Raw genomic sequence first — 22,226 nt, 5'->3', positions numbered from 1 at the left:
CGTCTATATACCACGACACCGAACAACACACACCATCGTCTATATACCACGACACCGAACAACACACACCATCGTCTATATACCACGACACCGAACAACACACACCATCGTCTATATACCACGACACCGAACAACACACACATCATCGTCTATATACCACGACACCCAACAACACACCCCATCGTCTATATACCACGATACACCCAACAACACACCCATCGTCTATATAATACCAAACAAACACCGAACAACACACCCACATCGTCTATATACCACGACACCAAACAACACACACCCCCATCGTCTATATACCACGACACCGAACAACACACACCATCGTCTATATACCACGACACGAACAACACACCCCATCGTCTATACACACGACACCGAACAACACACACCATCGTCTATATATCCACGACACCGAACAACACACACCATCGTCTATATACCACGACACCCAACAACACACACCCCATCGTCTATATACCACGACACCCAACAACACACCCATCGTCTATATACCACGATCACCACGACACCCGAACAACACACCCCATCGTCTATATACACGACACCCAACAACACACACCATCGTCTATCCACGACACCGAACAACACACTGCCATTACGTCTATATACCACGACACCTTTTTACACACCATCGTCTATATACCAAACACCAAACAACACACACCCATCGTCTATATACCACGACACACAAAACAACACACACCATCGTCTATATACCACGACAAACAACACACACCATCGTCTATAACCACGACACTGAACAACACACCACACATCGTCTATACCACGGCACCCAACAACACACCCCATCGTCTATATACCACGACACCGAACAACACACACCATCGTCTATATACCACGACACCCAACAACACACACCATCGTCTATATACCACGACACCCAACAACACACTCCATCGTCTATTCTACCACGACACCAACAACACACACCATCGTCTATATACCACGACACCCAACAACACACACCATCGTCTATATACCACGACACCCAACAACACACACCATCGTCTATATACACACCGAACACACACCCATGTCTAACAACACCGACACACCATCGTCTATATACCACGACACTGAACAACACACACCATCGTCTATATACCACGACACCACCCAAACAACACACACACCATCGTCTATATACCACGACACCAACAACACACCATCGTTATACCACGACACCAACACACACCCCATCGTCTATATACCACGACACCCAACAACACACACCATCGTCTATATACCACGACACCCAACAACACACACCATCGTCTATATACCACGACACCCAACAACACACACCATCGTCTATATACCAATACACCCAACAACACACACCATCGTCTATATACCACGACACAGAACAACACACACCATCGTCTATATACCACGACACCGAACAACACACACCATCGTCTATATACCACGACACCCAACAACACACACCATCGTCTATATACCACGACACCCAACAACACACACCATCGTCTATATACCACGACACCCAACAACACACACCATCGTCTATATACCACGACACCGAACAACACACCCCATCGTCTATATACCACGACACCAAACAACACACCCCATCGTCTATATACCACGACACCCAACAACACACACCATCGTCTATATACCACGACACCCAACAACACACACCATCGTCTATATACCACGACACCGAACAACACACACCATCGTCTATATACCACGACACCAAACAACACACACCATCGTCTATATACCAACACCCGAACAACACACACCATCGTCTATATACCACGACACCGAACAACACACACCATCGTCTATATACCACGACACCGAACAACACACCCATCGTCTATATACCACGACACCGAACAACACACACCATCGTCTATATACCACGACACCGAACAACACACACCATCGTCTATACCACGACACCAAACAACACACCCCATCGTCTATACCACGACACCGAACAACACAAACCATCCTCTATATACCACGACACCCAACAACACACCCCATCGTCTATATACCACGACACCAAACAACACACCCCATCGTCTATATACCACGACACCCAACAACACCCCCCTATCGTCCAACTGCCTTTACGTTCTTCTTTACTTCTTTTAATGGCTTGTTTTACCAAAAACAAGGTGAATACCTGATAGTTATAAACTGTTCTATTTTTAGAAACGCGTGTTTGACGACCTGGGGAGAGGTGTACTGGACAATGCCTGGAAGGGATATAATTGTTCCTTATTTGCGTACGGTCAAACTGGAAGCGGAAAGACGTATTCTATGGTTGGATATGAGGCAAACAAAGGAATTGTACCAATGGTTTGTACGGAACTCTTCAGTGTAATCGACAAAAAACGATCCCAAGGTGACGCAAAAGACGTATACGAGGTATTAATGAAAGTTATTATCTTTTTATCTTTACTTATTTTCGTTTTTCCTTTCGCTGCAGTCATTAAGACGGACCATATGTTATTTACTTTGTTATTAGTCTGATCACAAGTGATACAACCAGAATCCAAAGGTTGTAGTCTATTTAGAGTGGTCTCAATATTTCGGAGGCTGTCCTGATTTGTTTGTGTTTGTTTGTTTGCTTGTTTGATTAATTAACGTCCTATAAACAGCTATGGTCATGTAAGGACGGCCTCCTAATTTGTTTGAACAAGAGCATCAGTAAACATATTAATAAAAAACCACAAAATACAACAACATCTTCTGAACAATCATCATTTTAGGAGAAAGATCTCATTTCAAAATATACACATACTATTTGGTGTTTCTCTCGTTCTCTATGACAGCTGTTATTTAAAGATAATGCTATCATTTTTTCTTTGAAGGTTGAACTTAGCATGTTGGAAATATACAACGAACAAGTTCGTGATTTGCTGAACTCCAAGACTATCAAGGACAAAGGAAGCATGAAAATCAAGAGTGACCCAAAAAGAGGTTTCTACGGTAACGTAACATGCATTTCTGTACTAGAAAAAGTCCTTCGGTAAGTGTTTTACACTATCCGTACATGACCCAGAGCAAACACATGTAAATATATTTTTGCTTTTTACTAAGCGTTGTATCAGCGGTTTAAGACGAGAGGACTTATAGCCAAACATTTTGACGTAGTGCGCGATATTGGTGACGTCGTCTCAAAATACACATATCCTTTACTTAAAGCGTTGTGGGTTTTTTTCTTTTCATATACCTGCGTCATATTATATATCATTGAAAACGAATAATGGTATAGCCCAGTTATAAGGACGCTTTTACTTAAAACAGAGCACATTAAAAAAATCCGTAATTTGTCCACCCAGTGATTTTCTATTACTTTTTGTAGATATAGCGATTTTAGTGACATTTAGCATATAAGGAAATATTGAATATAGATATAAAATTCATAATCGTAATGAATCCAAACTGAAAATTGTATAACTCTTTTTATTTTGATTGTGCGATGAATAATAAAAAATAGCTGCGTATTTTAAAAAATCCGTAAATTGTCCACTTATAAAAAGACGTAAGACCAAACGTCACGACGCAATCGGAACTCCTCGGGCATTCTTGAATGAGTATTTTCTCGTTTATGGAAAGTGCCGAAGGTTCCCGATTGCGTCACGACGGCGCGTTACGTAACGTCAGTTTGAAACATGTCAAATTACATCTAGGTCTTGCTAAAACCGGATTTCATAAAAACAATTACTTAATATTTGAAGCCAGACTGTTAGATTTGTAGAAGACATATGCGTTGTCATTTCACTTGTAAAGAGATCTAGAATATTTACCTGACACGCGCGTGATGCATGCTGGTAAATGTCCCTGTGACTGCATATGTGGTGCAACCTAACGGTGTAGTTTGCCAGTTAATAAACATAGAATATACTCACTTAAACAATTATTCCAGATAAACCGGAGTGCTCGGAGTTGAAAATTAGAAACGTGTTAAACTCTAGAGAAAGACTGGGAACAAAAAGAGGATATTTTAGCGTCAAATGCATAACATATGGACCTGAGATATAGTTACAGATAACACATATATATTTAGGCACACCAGTGTCCACACACCCTTTTTAGATGTGTAGGAGTCTAGATAAAAAAAATCAGGAAAGGAGGGGTATCACTTTGGGCCGTTTTACGGCCACTCAGTGATAAGCAAAATATTTTGCATGAAGACACCTTAGGGTCAGCTGCATATTGTATCCTATTCAGAATATCCTAATTTTTCTGCGCTCATGGTAATTTCAGAGGTCAAAGGTCAAAGGGTGAAAATTCACATTTTCCATGTTCAAGTCCTAATTAATTGAATATTAGAATAGAGATAACAAATTTTGCAGCTTTTGCCTCTAAATGTTGGGTTTGTGAAGTACAATTCAGATAATTGATGAAAAGTTCAAAAAGTAGGTCACAGTGACCTTGTTAAGCATTTATTCTATTTTAACATTAAAAACTTTAATAATTTTGCTGGAAACTAGCATTTTTCAAAGACTTGATAATTTGAAATTGATGTTTAATACTGCATAAGGATCTTGGCATATACATGACCTGCTTAAGATGATTACATCCTAGGGTCACATTGGCTACAATATTGTAGATTACGTGCATAAAGTAGGTCATATTCATCTATCCACTAAGGATATGCTGTTTTCCAATGATTAAAGCAGGATTTAAAATTATCCCTGGAGACGTAGATGATATCTGGGAAAAGAATCATGTGCATACGTGTATGATCTTTGTCAACCTATAGTAGTACAAGTCTACAAAGTGAAGATACTTTTTTTTACTAAAGTTATAAGCCAACCTCAAATACCGAACAGAAAACTAAACTGAAACATAATTTTACGGGGATGTTAATGATGACTTTCAAAACTAACGACTTATCGGGACCGACGTCATTTATGTGTTACGTCATATGTCACCAACATCGCGCGTTACGTCCTTATATTTTCACTCACGACTTTTAGAAGAAAAACAAAATGTTGTTTGCATGGACTGATGGAGAAAGTTAATCGTGCAAATGCAATGAACTCTTTAGGTAACTAGCATGCTCATGAATGGAGTGTTGTATATGATATATAAAAGTATCAATCAAAACCACAAGCTCGCGACATTATGAATCGTTGCTGTCACTGTGATGTGGTTTCAATGACAAACTGCCAGAACAGACTTTATTTATTGTAGTGGATAAGCTGATAACATCATTGGTAAATAGTTATCCCGAGATTGAGGCCAGAATTAACCAGGGTACTAAAAATAGAACTGTGGCATCAACAAACATGAATGCAACTAGCAGGTGAGTATAGTGTACTACTATGAGGCTTTAAATTGATTGTATAAAAACATAGATACCCACTTATATAACAATTATTTATTAATTATTGTTTATGTTTTTTTTCAAGACTTATTTAAGGTAGATTTCCTCTTTTATATTAGATATATTTTCTTTCAACATTAGTTCAAAGTGAATTTTGTGTTTTGATAACGTATCAGTGAAATATTATTTTTGACTTTTAAATTTTCGTTTTTATTAAATCTCCTCGGATAGTAACCGCACACGAGTGTATAAAAAGTACAAAGTAACCGCACACGAATGTATAAAAAGTACAAAATAACCGCACACGAGTGTATAAAAAGTAAAAAGTAACCGCACACGAGTGTATAAAAAGTACAAAGTAACCGCACACGAGTGTATAAAAAGTACAAAGTAACCGCACACGAGTGTATAAAAAGTACAAAGTAACCGCACACGAGTGTATAAAAAAGTAAAAAAATAACCGCACACGATGTGTATAAAAGATACAAAGTAACCGCACACGAGTGTATAAAAAATACAATGTAACCGCACACGAGTGTATAAAAAGTACAAAGTAACCACACACGAGTGTATAAAAAATACAAAGTAACCGCACACGAGTGTATAAAAAGTACAAAGTAACCGCACACGAGTGTATAAAAAGTACAATGTAACCGCACACGAGTGTATAAAAAGTACAATGTAACCGCACACGAGTGTATAAAAAATACAAAGTAACCGCACACGAGTGTATAAAAAGTACAAAGTAACCGCACACGAGTGTATAAAAAGTACAAAGTAACCGCACACGAGTGTATAAAAAATACAAAGTAACCGCACACGAGTGTATAAAAAATACAAAGTAACCGCACACGAATGTATAAAAAGTACAAAGTAACCGCACACGAGTGTATAAAAAATACAAAGTAACCGCACACGAATGTTATAAAAAGTACAAAGTAACCGCACACAAGTGCAAAAAAATTACAAAGTAACCGCACACGAATGTTATAAAAAGTACAAAGTAACCGCACACGAGTGTATAAAAATACAAAGTAACCGCACACGAGTGTATAAAAAGTACAAAGTAACCGCACACGAGTGTAAAAAAAGTACAAAGTAACCGCACACGAGTGTATAAAAAGTACAAAGTAACCGCACACGAGTGTATAAAAAGTACAAAGTAACCGCACACGAGTGTATAAAAAGTACAAAGTAACCGCACACGAGTGTATAAAAAGTACAAAGTAACCGCACACGAGTGTATAAAAATAAAAGTAACCGCACACGAGTGTATAAAAAATACAAAGTAACCGCACACGAGTGTATAAAAAGTACAAAGTAACCGCTCACGAGTGTATAAAAATAAGTAAACAGTATAAAAATAAAAGTAACCGCACACGAGTGTATAAAAAGTACAAAGTAACCGCACACGAGTGTATAAAAAATACAAAGTAACCGCACACGAGTGTATAAAAATACAAAGTAACACACGAGTAAAAAGTACAAAGTAACGCACACGAGTGTATAAAAAATACAAAGTAACCGCACACGAGTGTATAAAAAATACAAAGTAACCGCACACGAATGTATAAAAAATACAAAGTAACCGCACACGATTGTATAAAAAATACAAAGTAACCGCTCACGAGTGTATAAAAAATACAAAGTAACCGCACACGAATGTATAATAAATACAAAGTAACCGCACACGAGTGTATAAAAAGTACAAAGTAACCGCACACGAATGTTTAAAAAGTACTGGTAACCGCACACGAGTGTATTAAAAGTACAAAGTAACCGCACACGAGTGTATTAAAAGTACAAAGTAACCGCACACGAATGTATAATAAATACAAAGTAACCGCACACGAGTGTATAAAAAGTACAAAGTAACCGCACACGAATGTTTAAAAAGTACGAAGTAACCGCACACGAGTGTATAAAAAGTACAAAGTAACCGCACACGAGTGTATTAAAAGTGCAAAGTAACCACACACGAGTGTATTAAAAGTAAAAAATATCCACACACGAGTATATATTAAATACAAAGTAACCGCACACGAGTGTATAATAAATACAAAGTAACCGCGCACGAATGTGTAAAAGTACAAAGAAACCGCACACGAATGTATAAAAAATACAAAGTAACCGCACACGAGTGTATAAAAAGTACAAATATTGACATGTAGATGATTAGTCCAAAGAAGACCAGTATAAATAGTTTGAAAGCGGGCAGAGAGAAAATTTCACCTGGAAAGGGTTGCAACTGTAATCGGTATGGAAAATGTTGTTTGCTTATTGTCACCAGTATGCTTTTATTCGTATATTTTTTTCGCAGTCGAGCTCACACCATCGTAGCTGTTAACTTTAAGCAGGTCACCAAAGACAGTAATGGCCAAAGTATGACGAAAACATCCATCATTAACCTTGTGGATCTGGCTGGCAGGTGAGATTAATTATCATTTATTAGTATCATTATTATAATCAACATTGTATTATTTAAACCTGACAGACGTTAGGGTCACACAAAGAGAAGCAATTTCTTTATAAAATCAGGATTATACCATTTTTCATGCTTCTATTTTATATAAATAAGTATTATTTTCAGATAATTATGGTAATAATAGAAATAGTCTACTAGACCCCATACTTTCATTAAGTTCTCTCCAAAGTTGCTTCTCATCAACTATCCCTATCGATAGAAACATTAGTGATCACGGTTGTACAGTATGTATAGAAATTCCATGTTAGATTTCTCATGTTTATACACGTAAAGTCTGGAATTATTGAAGGGCTGAATATGTTCGTTTTAATAATATTTTATCTGAATATGACTGGGAACAAATGGTTTCAAATTGTGATTCTGTCGACTCGTCAGCGTTTTACCGACTTATTTTTAGTTTGCTAATGAGTTTATCTCCCCCAAAGTAGTTTTAATTCGACCAAATGACAAACCTTGGATCAATTCTGAAATAAGAACTAATATTAGAATTCGAGACAGACTTTATAAAAAGAGTAAAAATTCCAAACAAATTCCAGATATCAGGAAATATGAGAATCAGAGAAATAAAGTAAATGTTAGGAAAAAATATCCCCGTCGTATATACAAGGTTAAGACATCGATGTAGCCAGTTAAATTTTGATTTATTTCGTGTAAACCTAATCAATAGTCCAAATTGTATCTGTGGTCATAAGTGTGTGAGTGCCTATCATTTTTTCTTCCAATGTAATAAGTTTGTGATTGGCAGAATTATTATACTAGATAACTTAAGAAACTTGAATGTTGGTGTAAATTTGAAAGTTTTACTATGTGGCAGCGAGCTGTATAAAGATTATATAAACCAAAGTGTTCTCAGACACGTGCATCAATTTATAAAGTCCAGCAAAAAGATTTTGATTTTATCAAAATGTCAATTTTGTATTTAATGTTATTAATATTGTCTAGGTTTATTGTCTCTTGTCTCGTCATTGTATGCTAGGAGAAGGCTTTTATAAGTTGTAATAAATTTTGCCTTATCCCTTTGTCTTTTGTTTTGACAAAAAAGTATGTTTTAACTAAAAATAATTTTCAGATCATCGTTGGTTTGGGATGAATGCAAAGATTAATAAACATTAATGAACATTTTTTCCTTAGAAAATAAATCTTAATGTAGTATATTGTGATTATAGACTAAATATTGCAATAAGATGTAAAAGCCTATGTATGTAATTATGTAAAATTCCTGTGGTCAAAGTGTGTAGGTTACGTTTGTTTCAGCGAGAGAGTGGCGAGTACTGGAGCCCAGGGAGACCGACTGAAGGAGGGCAGCAACATCAACCAGTCTCTCAGTTCTCTAGGGAACGTCATTAACGCTCTGGCTATGGGCAAACCACACGGTATGAAAAAGACATTTAGATGATGCATAACAATATCCAATAACTCTGCTCTTTTGCATTTGTCATATGCGAATTATGTTTTTAAACAAAAACGCCAATTGAGTAAATTTCATACTTCACAGCCCAAGCGATTTTCCCTTTTTTGCAGTTCCATATAGAGATTCGGCGCTAACTAAGTTACTGAAGAACGCTCTCGGTGGCAACAGTAAGACCGTTATGGTAAGCTGTCTCATAATCATTACTGTTTAACAGGGCTGTATCCCGGAACGCCTACATTTTAAAAATATCTACCAGCAAGTATGTTGTTATAACAATTATAGTCTGTATCATAAAAGTAACTTTACCTGTGTGTGATCTACCTGGATTTTTTTACCTGGACATACATTACCATGTTTTGCATTATGGGCAAAAGGTCGTCAGATGGATTTTGGTAATTGTATCAAGAGGTATATAGTATATATATATATTTTTTTGCAAAGACGAACAAAAAATAACAAATGAAAATAAGATATTTATCACCGATATTTTTGGCCACACATAACAGCATTATATATATTTTATGACAATATTTCTCTATCAATTTTCGAATGAATTTCTAATAATATGGAATCTAATAAAACTTAATAACATACGACCTTAGAGACAAACATCGTTATGTTAGTACGTATAACATCCATTCTTTACAATATTTTTAGAGAAAAAAAATAGATTTTGGGCTTTTGTAGCAAATAAAAGATGAAACAAGTGTTCCCCTTGTCCAACCACAGATGTATAGAACAGTGTAGGTTATACGTCAATATACGATTATTCAAAGCAGTTGTAACAAATCTCGAATATTAACGGACGGATTCCCTCCTACATGCGTACTTCAATTTCAATTTTTCGACTAACATATTTCATTACTATGTATTTTACCTGGATTATGAGCTTGAGTTGATACCAAATTTATGAAGACAAACCGAAGTTATATCAGGAGAGCAGTGAAATTATTTGCAGCTTATAAAAAATACAATTATTGAGTTAATCAGAAACATAAATTAAATACATGCACATGTACATACATGTAATATTTTACTGAAAAATACAGGCATTTAAGTTACATCTTTATAAGATAAATATAAGTTTTGTTTAATGATGCGCTCTATGTTTTTTATATTTAGCATATCAAATAATTGACAAAATTTCCAGTTTCTGTTTTTAAGTAACTTATATATATCATATTAGGATGCATGGTTACCATAAAAAACTGCAGCCGCAATGCTATACAACCGTTATATCTAATTGCAGAATCTGTACATGTTATTACTGTTAAGAGGTTTTTTAGCTCACCTGGCCCGAAGGGCCCTTCGGGCCAGGTGAGCTTATGTCATGGCGCGGCGTCCGTCGTCCGTCCGTCAGTCAGTCCGTCCGTCGTCCGTCCGTCAACATTTCCTTTAAATCGCTACTAGTCATAGTGTTCTGCATGGATTGTAACCAAATTTGGCCATAAACATCCTTGGGTGAAGGGGAACAGAACTTGTATAATTTTGGCTCTGATCCCCCAGGGGCAGGAGGGGCTGGGTCCAATAGGGGAAATAGAGGTAAATCCTTTAAATCGCTACTTGTCCTAGAGTTCTGCATGGATTGTAACAAAAATTAGCCACAAACGTCCTTGGGGGAAGGGGAACAGGACTTGTATAAATTTTGGCTCTGATCCCCCAGGGGCAGGAGGGGCGGGGCCCAATAGGGGAAATAGAGGTAAATCCTTAAAATCGCTACTAGTCATAAAGTTCTGCATGGATTGTAACCAAATTTGGTCACAAACATCCTTGGGGGGGAAGGGGAACAGAACTTGAATAAATTTTGGCTCTGATCCCCGGGGGGCAGGAGGGGCGGATCCCAATAGGGGAAATAGAGATAAATCCTTTAAATCGCTACTAGTCATAGAGTTCTGCATGTAACCAAATTTGGCCAGAAACTTTCTTGGGGGAAGGGGAACAGAGTTTGTATAAATTTTGCCTCTGACCCCCTGGGGACAAGATAGGTGGGGCACAATAGAGGAAATAGAGGTAAATCCTTTGAATCGCTACTAGTCATAGAGTTCTGCATGGAATGTTACCAAATTCCAAATTTGGCCACAATTATCCTTGGGGGAAGGGAAACACAACTTGTATAAATTTTGGCTCTCCCCCCCCCCCACCCCACCCCCCGGGTGGGGCCCAATAGGGGAAATAGAGGTAAATCCTATTAATCGCTTAAGTCCTAGAGTTTTGCGCTGGATTGTGGCCACATTTGGCCATAAACATCCTTGGGGGAAGGGGAACAGAACTTGTATAAATTTTGCCTCTGACCCCCTGGGAGCAGGAGGGGTGTGGCCAAATAGGGGATTTAGAGGTTAATATTAAAATTCTTTCAGAAAAGAAACAATGAACCTGTATTCAGAACATTACAAACCAGGTGGGCCTCTTGTTTATTATCGCTGTGTAACAGACCCTGTTTTCGGTACATTACATCGCTGTTAAGAACCTTTCGGTTATTTCTTGGGTCGAAATAGTATGCAGTTTCGTCTATGAAATATTGATCACACGGCGTACGTATTGAAATAAAAATAAGTATATTTATATATAGATATATATAACATTGTCCGTTGTGATTGGAGTGTGTGTGATTATTTTTCGATAAATGTTGACACAGGATGAACAGTTTATCACACTACAGGAGTATAGTCCATGAAAATGCATGAATAAGACTATAAAAAGCAATGAAAAAATCATTGGCAAATGCCATGAATAATACTATAAAAAAGCAATGAAAAAAATCATTGGCAAATGCCATGAATAACACTATAAAAAAGCAATGAAAAATCATTGGCAAATGCCATGGAAATGGCCATGAAAAAAGGTAAAGTAATCATGATCAGGAAAAAATCAATGAAAAACATTTGTCATGCCCATTAAATTTTATGATCCTAATTTTCATGGTCGTGAAACTTCACAATAACTTCATGACCATGATATTAATTCAGTATTTTATGACCATGAATATACATATTTTTATGGCCTTGAACAAGGTTATGGCCATGAGTAAGGTAAAGTAGTCATGGGGTAGTTGAAAGTTCATGATTTTTTAATTACATTGTACTAAAGAAAATTATTTATGGATAATATTTCTGAAAACTATTTCAAATAGTTACCAATGAAACTTCATCATGAAAATAATTGTATTTTTCATTATTTTAACTCAAGGCCATGTTAATATCCATTTTCTCCATCTGCCTTTAGCCTTTAATTATAATTCACTACAGTAACTGCACATGGAAACCATGAGAAAAATGATAATACCACGAAACTTGTATTACAAGCTACATTAGCTTGCTACATAGCATCTTATGTCAATACATACAATCCATTAATTAATATGTAATGTTCAAACAGAAGAGTTCAACTTAATTGGAATTACCAACAGTTTACTGTGTTCATTATGTTTTCATACTGCCACATATTAAATGCCAAGAAAATCTGTTATCAGTGATATGCAGCGATTGATGTCATTATACATTCTCAGTAAATTAGTATTTGTCCAAAATTTTATATGGACAATATAATTAAATAACAATTGACAAATAAACAAACCATCTTCATTGTGTATGCATATGAACAGTGCAAAGATTTCAAGTTGATAAAGAAATGCAGATAAATCAAAACTTACCGAAAATGTTCATTTTTGCTTTAAAGAAATTCAGGAATGAGATAATCATTTCACTAATTTGCTGAAACTTCCATTTTAAGACAAATAATGTTTCCCACTTCCAAATGCCAGCAGACACAACCGCCATTTTGGATTTTCACTGTTTTGGCGGGAAATATATTATATGGAAGTCATGTGACTCATGTAGTCATTTGACAAGTCATGTGATTTAAAAGTAATGGGAAATCATATGTGGGCTTTAGAAATTTCACTCAGAAGATACAGCATGTAAAACCTTGGATATTTAGAAACTAAAAAATAAATTCAAGATCAAAAGGTTTTTCATCAATGTTATTAATTAGTTTAATGATAAGTTATTTTAATTTTTAAGCTCCATTTCATGGCCATAAAAGCTCTCACTATCTTAATTGAAATAAACTATTATAAGCTCCATTTCATGGCCATGAAAGCTCAAACTATTTTACTTAAGTAAACGAAGTTACATTTCATGGCCATGAAAGCTTAATAACAAATAGTGTTCATGGAGTAAAAAATCATCCAAATTTTAATGGAGACTTTTAAGGCCATGATGATCACTTTGTCAACTGCATCTTCTTTTCATGGCCATTAAATTGCGTGGATATGAATGTTGTTGTCACTGAAAATCATGTGCAGTAGTGTCATGGGTAACACTTTATAATGTTTGTCTCCAAGATGAATAACCAGATACGATGAATATGATGAAATATTTCAAATAAATATATCATCTTGACAGAGCTACTGCGGAAGATATTAAACAAAGTGAAAGTTTTGGAAACTTATGAAGTTTACCTATTATATATGCTGTAAACCAATTTTCTTTCGCGTGCGATTTATTTTCGATAATTTCGCGATCAAAGTAATTTGGCGAAAGTTTATCTCCGCTATAAAATATTTTAGACCATTCTTACACAATTAAATTTAAATATATCTCAATTGAAATTTGCAATCCGAGAAACACAATCTCCGACGAAATGTTTTGAAACGGAAATCGCGAAATTAAGTAGAAAGTTGTTTACAGTATACTATGACGATGTTGGATCAATCTGCAGTTATTGTATAATAAACTACACGATCAATTTGAAAGTCATTGTATAATAAAACTTGTCGATCAATCTGTAGTCATTGTATTAATAAACTACACGATCAATCTGCAGTTATTGTATAAAAAACTTCACGATCAATCTGTAGTCAGTGTATAATAAACTACACGATCAATCTGTAGTCAGTGTATAATAAACTTCACGATCAATCTGTAGTCATTGTAATAAACTTCACGATGTCATATAATAAACTTCACGATCAATCTGTAGTCATTGTATAATAAACTTCACGATCAATCTGTAGTCATTGTATGATAAACTTCACGATCAATCTGCAGTTATTGTATAAAGAACTTCACGATCAATCTGTAGTCAGTGTATAATAAACTACACGATCAATCTGCAGTTATTGTAATAAAACTTCACGATCAATCTGTAGTCATTTTAACAAACTTCACGATCAATCTGTAGTCATTGTATAATAAACTTCACGATCAATCTGTAGTCAGTGTATAATAAACTTCACGATCAATCTGCAGTTATTGTATAAAAAACTTCACGATCAATCTGTAGTCAGTGTATAATAAACTACACGATCAATCTGCAGTTATTGTAATAAAACTTCACGATCAATCTGTAGTCATTTAAATAAACTTTACGATCAATCTGTAGTCATTGTATAATAAAATTCACGATCAATCTGTAGTCATTGTAATAAAACTTCACGATCAATCTGTAGTCATTGTAATAAAACGTCACGATACTCTAGTTAACATTACTTAATTTAGTCTGTTCCATTGTAACTATTCCATTTTAAATATATTTTTATCATTTTAAATCGTGTTAGAAATCTAACAAATCATTAATTACAGTTATCGACATGTGTTTGCCAATCAATGTTTACCTGTGTTTGATCCGTCAGATTGCCGCTCTCAGTCCTGCCGATATCAACTATAAGGAGACACTCTCAACTTTAAGGTTTGGTAAGCTTATTTTACTTCTAATTGAAAAAAGAAATGTTAAAACTTCTCTCAGGCAACTTTAGAATGCACTTCGTCGCATATTATTTCATACTCGATGCGAAGTTCCGAAAACACCGTTTTTTGAAATGCAAGTATCCTCAAATTAATTAATAAAGTTTTGTATTCAGAATAACCATCAAAGTCTCATGTCGGAAGTACAAGTCCCCAAAATACCATAAATGTGCACCATCACGGAAACAAAAATATGTAGTAGTGAATGCTTACAGAAAACTAATTGAACATGTGAATAAGACTTTTGAGTATATCTTTGAATTTTATCCCTCTGATAGGACGATTGTTACTACTATTTATCTTATGAGACAACATAATATATAACTACTGATAAGACAAATTACTAGTAATTGAAGCGTGACTGTTAAATTAATGTTATCTATGTAGCTGATCGAGCGAAGGCAATCAAGACGACAGCGACCGTGAATGAAAATCCCACAGATAAACTCATCCGGGAGCTTCGAGAGGAGAACGCAAGATTACTAAAGCTTTTAAAGGAAGGGGGAATTAGTTCAATAGAAGGTGGAGATTCAGGAGGTATGTCTAAAGGGATTAGCTCAATAGAAGATTAAGACTCAGGAGTTATGTCTGAAGGGATTAGCTCAGTAGAAGGGGGAGATTCAGGAGGTATGTCTGAAGGGATTAGCTCAGTAGAAGGGGGAGATTCAGGAGGTATGTCTGAAGGGATTAGCTCAGTAGAAGGGGGAGATTCAGGAGGTATGTCTGAAGGGATTAGCTCAGTAGAAGGCGGAGATTCAGGAGGTTTGTCTGAAGGAATTAGCTCAGTAGAAGGCGGAGAATCAGGAGGTATGTCTGAAGGAATTAGCTCAGTAGAAGGGAGAGATTCAGGAGGTATGTCTGAAGGGATTAGCTCAGTAGAAGGGGGAGATTCAGGAGGTATGTCTGAAGGGATTAGCTCAGTAGATAGGCGGAGATTCAGTAGTCTGATGCAACTACTGAAGGGAAATTTAGGAGGTATGTCTGAAGTCAGTAGAAGGACAGGCGGATTTAAGAGGTATGTCTGAAGGGATTAGCTCAGTACAAAGGGGAGATTCAGGAGGTACGTCCTGAATGGTATTAGCTCCAAGTAGAAGGCGGAGATTTCAGGAGGTTGTCACTGTGGGAACATGAAGGATCAACTCAATAGAAGGGGGATATTCAGGAGGTAAAAATTATCTGAAGGGATTAAGCTCAGTAGAAGGCGGAGATTAAGGAGGTATTTGACTGAAGGGATTTAGCACTCAGTAGAAGGGGGAGATTCAGGAAGTATGTCTGAAGGAATTAGCTATGTAGAAGGCGGAGATTCAGGTGGTTTGTCTGAAGGGATTAGCTCAGTTGAAGGCGGAGATTCACGAGGTATGTCTGAAGGAATAAGCTCAGTAGAGAGGCGGAGGGATTCAGAAGGCGGTTTGAGATTTAGTTATGTATGTACGTCTGATAGAAATATTAGCTCAGTAGAAGGCGGAGATTTAGGAGGTATGTTAGGTGCCCCAACATGATTCCGCTCTAATATAAGGGTGGTAATATTCAGGACATTTGTAAACCACTCGTCCCAGGCGATTCCAGCTTAGTAGAAGGAAGAGATTCTTAGAAGGTATGTCTGAAGGAGATTAAGCAGTCAGATGGGGGAGATTCAGGAAGTATTTGTTTAATCTGTAGAAGATTGAGATACCGGTGATACTTCGTCTGAAAGGGATATAGCTCAGTAGGGGGAGATTCAGGAGGTATGTCTGAAGGGATTAGCTCAGTAGAAGGGGAGAGATTCAGACAGGTATGATCTGAAGGGATTAAGGATTTGCTCAGTAGAAGGGGGAGATTCAGGAAGGTATGTCTGAAGGGGATTAACTCTGTAGAATTGAGATACCGGAGTTATGTTTGAAAGGTATTAGACTCAGTAAGAGGCGCGAGATTTAGGAGGTTTGTCTGAAAGTAATAAGATCAGTAGAAGGCGAAGGATGATTAAGGTGGAGTATGTCCTGATAGGTCTCAGTAGAAGGGCGGAGTTCTGGATTATGTCTTCTTAGATCAGTAGAAGGGGGAGATTACAGGATAGGTTTATGTCTGAAGGGATTTAGCTTAGTAGAAGGGACGTGAGATTCAGAAGGGTATGTCTGAAGGAAATTACCTCAGTAGAAGGGGGAGAAGATTCAGGTCCTTTTGTCTGACAGGGGGATTAACTCTGTAGAAGATTGAGATACCGGAGATATGTCTAAAGGGATTAAGTCAGTAGAAGGCGGAGATTTTAAGTCCTGAGGTATAGAAGGGAGAGGTCTGAAGGGATTAGCTCAGTAGAAAGGGATGAGATTCAGGGAGGTATGTATGCTCCATAAGCTCAGAGAAGGGGGAGATTCAGAAGTATGTCTGAAGGGATTAACTCTGTAGAAGATTGAGATACAGGAGATATGTCTAAAGGGATTAGCTCAGTAGAAGGCGGAGATTCAGGATGATATGGTTATGTCATGAAGGGATTAGCTCAGTAGAAGGCGGAGATTCAGGTTTGATGGCTGAAGGATCTAGGCTAGTTTAGTATGAAGGCGGGTCCTGAAGATTGGAGGTTATGTCTGAAAAGGAATTAGCTGAACAGGAGGTATAGTCATATGTCTGAAGGAATAAGCTCAGTAGAAGGCGGAGATTAAGGAGGTTTGTGTCTGAAGGGAATTAAGCTCAGTAGAAGGCGGAGATTCAGGTGGTTTGTGAAGGGATTAGCTCAGAGAAGGCGGAGATTCAGGGGTGGTATGTCTGAAGGGGATTAGCTCAGTAGAAGGCGGAGATTCAAGAAGGTATGTCTGAAGGAATTAAGCTCAGTAGAAGGCGGAGATTCAGAAGGTTTGTCTGAAGGGATTAGCTCAGTAGAAGGCGGAGATTAGGAGGTTATGTCTGAAGGGATAAGCTCAGTACAAGGCGGAGATTCAGGAGGTATGTCTGAAGGGATTAGCTCACTAGAAGGGGAGATTCAGGAGGTATGTCTGAAGGGATTAGCTCTGTAGAAGGGGAGAGATTTAGGAGGTATGTCTGAAGGAATTACCTCAGTAGAAGGAAGAGATTCAGGAGGGTATGACTGAAAGGATTAGCTCAGTAGAAGGGGGAGATGCAGGAGGTTTGTCTGAAGGGATTAGCTCAATATAAGGGGGAGATTCAGGAGGTATGTCTGATTATCTTAGGAAGGGAGGATGTCTGAAGGGATTAAGGGCTTAGTAGTAGAAGGGGGAGATTCAGGAGGTATATCTGAAGGGATTAGCTCAGTAGAAGGGGGAGATTCAGGAAGTATGTCTGAAGGGATTAACTCAGTAGAAGATTGAGATACCGGAGATATGTCTAAAGGGATTAGCTCAGTAGAAGGCGGAGATTCAGGAGGTATGTCTGAAGGGATTAGCTCAGTAGAAGGCGGAGATTCAGGTTTTATGTCTGAAGGGATTAGCTCAGTAGAAGGCGGAGATTCAGAGGTATGTCTGAAGGACTTAGCTCAGTAGAAGATTAAGATTCAGGAGTTATGTCTGAAGGGATTAGCTCAATAGAGGGTTTGGTTTGGTTTGTTTAGTTTTACGTCCTATTAACAGCCAGGGTCATGTAAGGACGTGCCAGGTTTGTTGGTGAAGGAAAGCCTGAGTACCCGGAGAAAAACCACCGGCCAGCGGTCAGTACCTGGCAACTGTCCCACATGGGATTCGATCCCGCATCCCAGAGATAGAGGGCTTGTGGTAATATGTTGGGACATCTTAACCACTCGGCCACCGCGGCCCCAGCTCAATAGAAGTGGGAGATTCAGGAGGTATGTCTGAAGGCATTAGCTCAGTAGAAGGCGGAGATTCAGGAGGTATTTCTGAAGGGTTTAGCTCAGTAGAAGGGCGAGATTCAGGAGTTATGTCTGAAAGGATTAACTCAGTAGAAGGCGGGAGATTCAGGAGGTATGTCTGAAAGGATTTACTCAGTAGAAGGTGAGATTAAGGAGGTTTGTCTGAAGGGATAAGGTCAGTTGAAGGCGGAGATTCAGGAGGTATGAAGATTTAGCTCAGAGAAGGGAGAGGTTCAGGAGGTATTTCTGAAGGTTTAGCTCAGTAGAAGGGGAGAGATTTCAGGAGGTATGTCTGAAGGAATTAGCTCAGTAGAAGGGAGAGGTTAAGGAGGTATGTCTGAAGGAATTAGCTAAGTTAGAAGGCGGAGATTCAGGAGGTATGTCTGAAGGGATTAGCTCAGTAGAAGGGCGAGATTCAGGTGGTTTGTCTGAAGGAATTAGCTCAGTAGAAGGGCGAGATTCAGGAGGTATGACTGAAAAGATTAACTCAGTAGAAGGGGGAGATTCAGGAGGTATGACTGAAGGGATTAGCTCAGTAGAAGGGGGGATTCAGGAGTTATGTCTGAAGGAATTAGCTCAGTAGAAGACGGAGATTCAGGAGGTATGTCTGAAGGAATTAGTTCAGTTTAAAGGGAGAGGTTAAGGAGGTTTGTCTGAAGGGATGAGCTCAGTTGAAGGCGGAGATTTAGGAGGTATGTCTGAAGGTATGAGCTCAGTAGAAGGCGGAGATTCAGGAGGTATGTCTGAGGTATTAGCTCAGTAGAAGGGAGAGGTTCAGGAGGTATGTCTGAAGGAATTAGCTCAGTAGAAGGCGGAGATTCAGGAGGTATGTCTGAAGGAATTAGCTCAGTAGAAGGGAGAGATTCAGGAGGTATGTCTGAAGGGATTAGCTCAGTAGAAGGGAGGAGATTCAGGAGGTATGTCTGAAGGAATTAGCTCAGTAGAAGGCGGAGATTCAGGAGGTATGCTCATAGAAGGGAGATTCGGAGGTAGTCTAAAGGGATTAGCTCAGTAGAAGGGGAGATTCAGGAGGTATGTCTGAAGGAATAGCTCAGTAGAAGGGGGAGATTCAGGAGGTATGTCTGAAGGAATTAGCTCAGTTTAAGGCGGAGATTCAGGAGGTATGTCTGAAGGGATAGCTCAGTAGGCGGAGATTCAGGAGGTATGTCTGAAGGAATTAGCTCAGTTAAGGGAGAGTTAGGAGGTTTGTCTGAAGGGATAAGCTCAGTTGAAGGCGGAGTTTCAGGAGGTATGTCTAAAGGAATTAGCTCAGTAAGAAGGGAGAGATTCAGGAGGTATGTCTGAAGGGATTAGCTCAGTATGAGGCGGAGATTCAGGAGGTATGTCTGAAGGGATTAGCTCAGTAGAAGGGGAGGTTCAGGAGGTATATCTGAAGGAATTAGCTCAGTAGAAGGCGGAGATTCAGGAGGTTTGTCTGAAGGAATTAGCTCAGTAGAAGGCGGAGATTCAGGAGGTTTGTCTGAAGGAATTAGCTCAGTAGAAGGCGGAGATTCAGGAGGCTTGTCTGAAGGAACTATCTCAGTAGAAAGCGGAGATTCAGGAGGAATGTCTGAAGGAATTAGCTCAGTAGAGGGGGAGATTCAGAAGATATGTCTGAAGGGATTAGCTCAGTAGAAGGGAGAGATTAAGGAGGTTTGTCTGAAGGGATTAGCTCAGTAGAAGGGGGAGATTCAGGAGGTATGTCTGAAGGGATTAGCTCAGTAGAAGGGAGAGATTCAGGAGGTATGTCTGAAGGGATTAGCTCAGTAGAAGGCGGAGATTCAGGAGGTTTGTCTGAAGGAATTAGCTCAGTAGAAGGCGGAGAATCAGGAGGTATGTCTGAAGGAATTAGCTCAGTAGAAGGGAGAGATTCAGAATGTATGTCTGAAGGGATTAGCTCAGTAGAAGGGAGAGATTAAGGAGCTATGTCTGGGGATATAAGCTCAGTAGAAGGGGGAGATTCAGGAGGTATGTCTGAAGGGATTAGCTCAGTAGAAGGGGGAGATTCAGGAGGTATGTCTGAAGGGATTAGCTCAGTAGAATTGGGAGATTCAGGAGGTATGTCTGAAGGGATAAGCTCAATAGAAGGGGGAGATTCAGGTGGTATGTCTTCTATATTGTGATGCGATAGAGAGTTTTTTTTATGGTTGTCCTATAGAACAAGGGTGTTTATAATGTAAGTAACATAGTTTGGTTATTTTTAGATTGATGCTTCTTCAGCAACCGCGATAATAACGGTGTTTGTTTCACGATGAACATGTTTTACAGTACAGTAATCAATTAAAAATATTACTTAATTATGTAAAAACTGCAACTATTATATATACTTGAGTGTAAGTCAATTAACATATATTGAATTTTTAGTATCAAGCGAGGAAAAGAAGTTACTAGAAGAACAACTTCAACAAAATCAGAAGGAAATGGAGGAAATGAAGACAACGTGGGAGCAAAGACTGGAGAAGGCACACAAAGAAAACCAGGTATAAGTTTGTTAAATATGTGATGGACGATTGCAAAAAAATAATAAGCATTGCCAATTCTTACAGATATCTTTCATCCTGACAACATAAGCGTAGTTAACGGATCATCTGCAGTACTATATTTTTTTTATTTTCTTCAAATCGAGTGGTGGAGATTGACGGACTTACAACCACACACGCCGGTGACCGAGTGATTAATATGTCCCGCCATATTTCCACAAGCCCTCCACCTCTGTGTCGCGAATTCGAATTCCATGCGGGTCAGTTGCCAGATACCTGACCGATGGTCGTTTGTTTTTCTCTGGGTACTCCGGCTTTCCCCCACCAACAAACCTGGCACGTCCTTAAATGACCCTGGCTGTTAATAGGACGTTTTAAACTAATAAAACCAAAATGCAACCACATTTTTGTTATAAAAAAATCTCTCGCTATATACATTTATATGATAATTACTTCCATTCATAAGGACCAACCTTGAGGGATTTTTATCATGTATCCCAGAAAGCAATTCCTGTTTTGATTTAAGTAAGTGTTTTTACTTTACAATCATAAGAATTAATAGATCTGGAAATAAACTGTCAACTATTATATTTAGGCTAAAATTGAAGAGGAGAAGAAGATGGAGGAGCATAAAAAAGTCACCCCTCACTTCTGGAATCTCAATGAAGATGCGGCCCTCTCTGGCATGGTGGTTCATTTCTGTGATAAAGGTGAGGATGGTTCTTAATAGCTTATTCAATGACGACCTAATTATATTTCTTTCTATAATTCAATTTTGCTTGTTACAAGCATTTTCATTGGCTTAAAATTTACTTTATCAGCCCATAAAGGAAAAAATGGCGTCGCCGTTTGTAACGTTGCTTCTGATTGACTGAGATGACGCGTAATGATTTCATAGACAAAAGAGTCCCAAAATGAATTTTGAATATTGAAGAG

The 22,226-nt window shown here is 38.1% G+C and overlaps 1 protein-coding gene across 1 annotated transcript in view; it reads left to right on the top strand.

Moving 5' to 3' along the window:
- Window positions 1–22,226, top strand: part of LOC138306834 (kinesin-like protein KIF28P) — a 48,172-nt gene that overhangs the window by 12,450 nt on the left and 13,496 nt on the right. The window contains exons 2-11 of the mRNA XM_069247325.1: window positions 2,251–2,466; window positions 2,913–3,030; window positions 5,245–5,356; window positions 7,698–7,805; window positions 9,117–9,235; window positions 9,384–9,454; window positions 14,906–14,966; window positions 15,405–15,554; window positions 21,175–21,290; window positions 21,886–22,000. Of these exons, the coding sequence (XP_069103426.1) occupies window positions 2,251–2,466; window positions 2,913–3,030; window positions 5,245–5,356; window positions 7,698–7,805; window positions 9,117–9,235; window positions 9,384–9,454; window positions 14,906–14,966; window positions 15,405–15,554; window positions 21,175–21,290; window positions 21,886–22,000 (1,186 nt within the window). The remainder of the gene's footprint in view (window positions 1–2,250; window positions 2,467–2,912; window positions 3,031–5,244; window positions 5,357–7,697; window positions 7,806–9,116; window positions 9,236–9,383; window positions 9,455–14,905; window positions 14,967–15,404; window positions 15,555–21,174; window positions 21,291–21,885; window positions 22,001–22,226) is intronic.

The sequence above is a fragment of the Argopecten irradians genome, chromosome 14 (genome assembly GCF_041381155.1).
Source record: "Argopecten irradians isolate NY chromosome 14, Ai_NY, whole genome shotgun sequence".
Classification (NCBI taxonomy): domain Eukaryota; kingdom Metazoa; phylum Mollusca; class Bivalvia; order Pectinida; family Pectinidae; genus Argopecten; species Argopecten irradians.
Note: the sequence above shows the minus strand (reverse complement) of the source record. Positions and strands in the feature narration are given on the sequence as shown.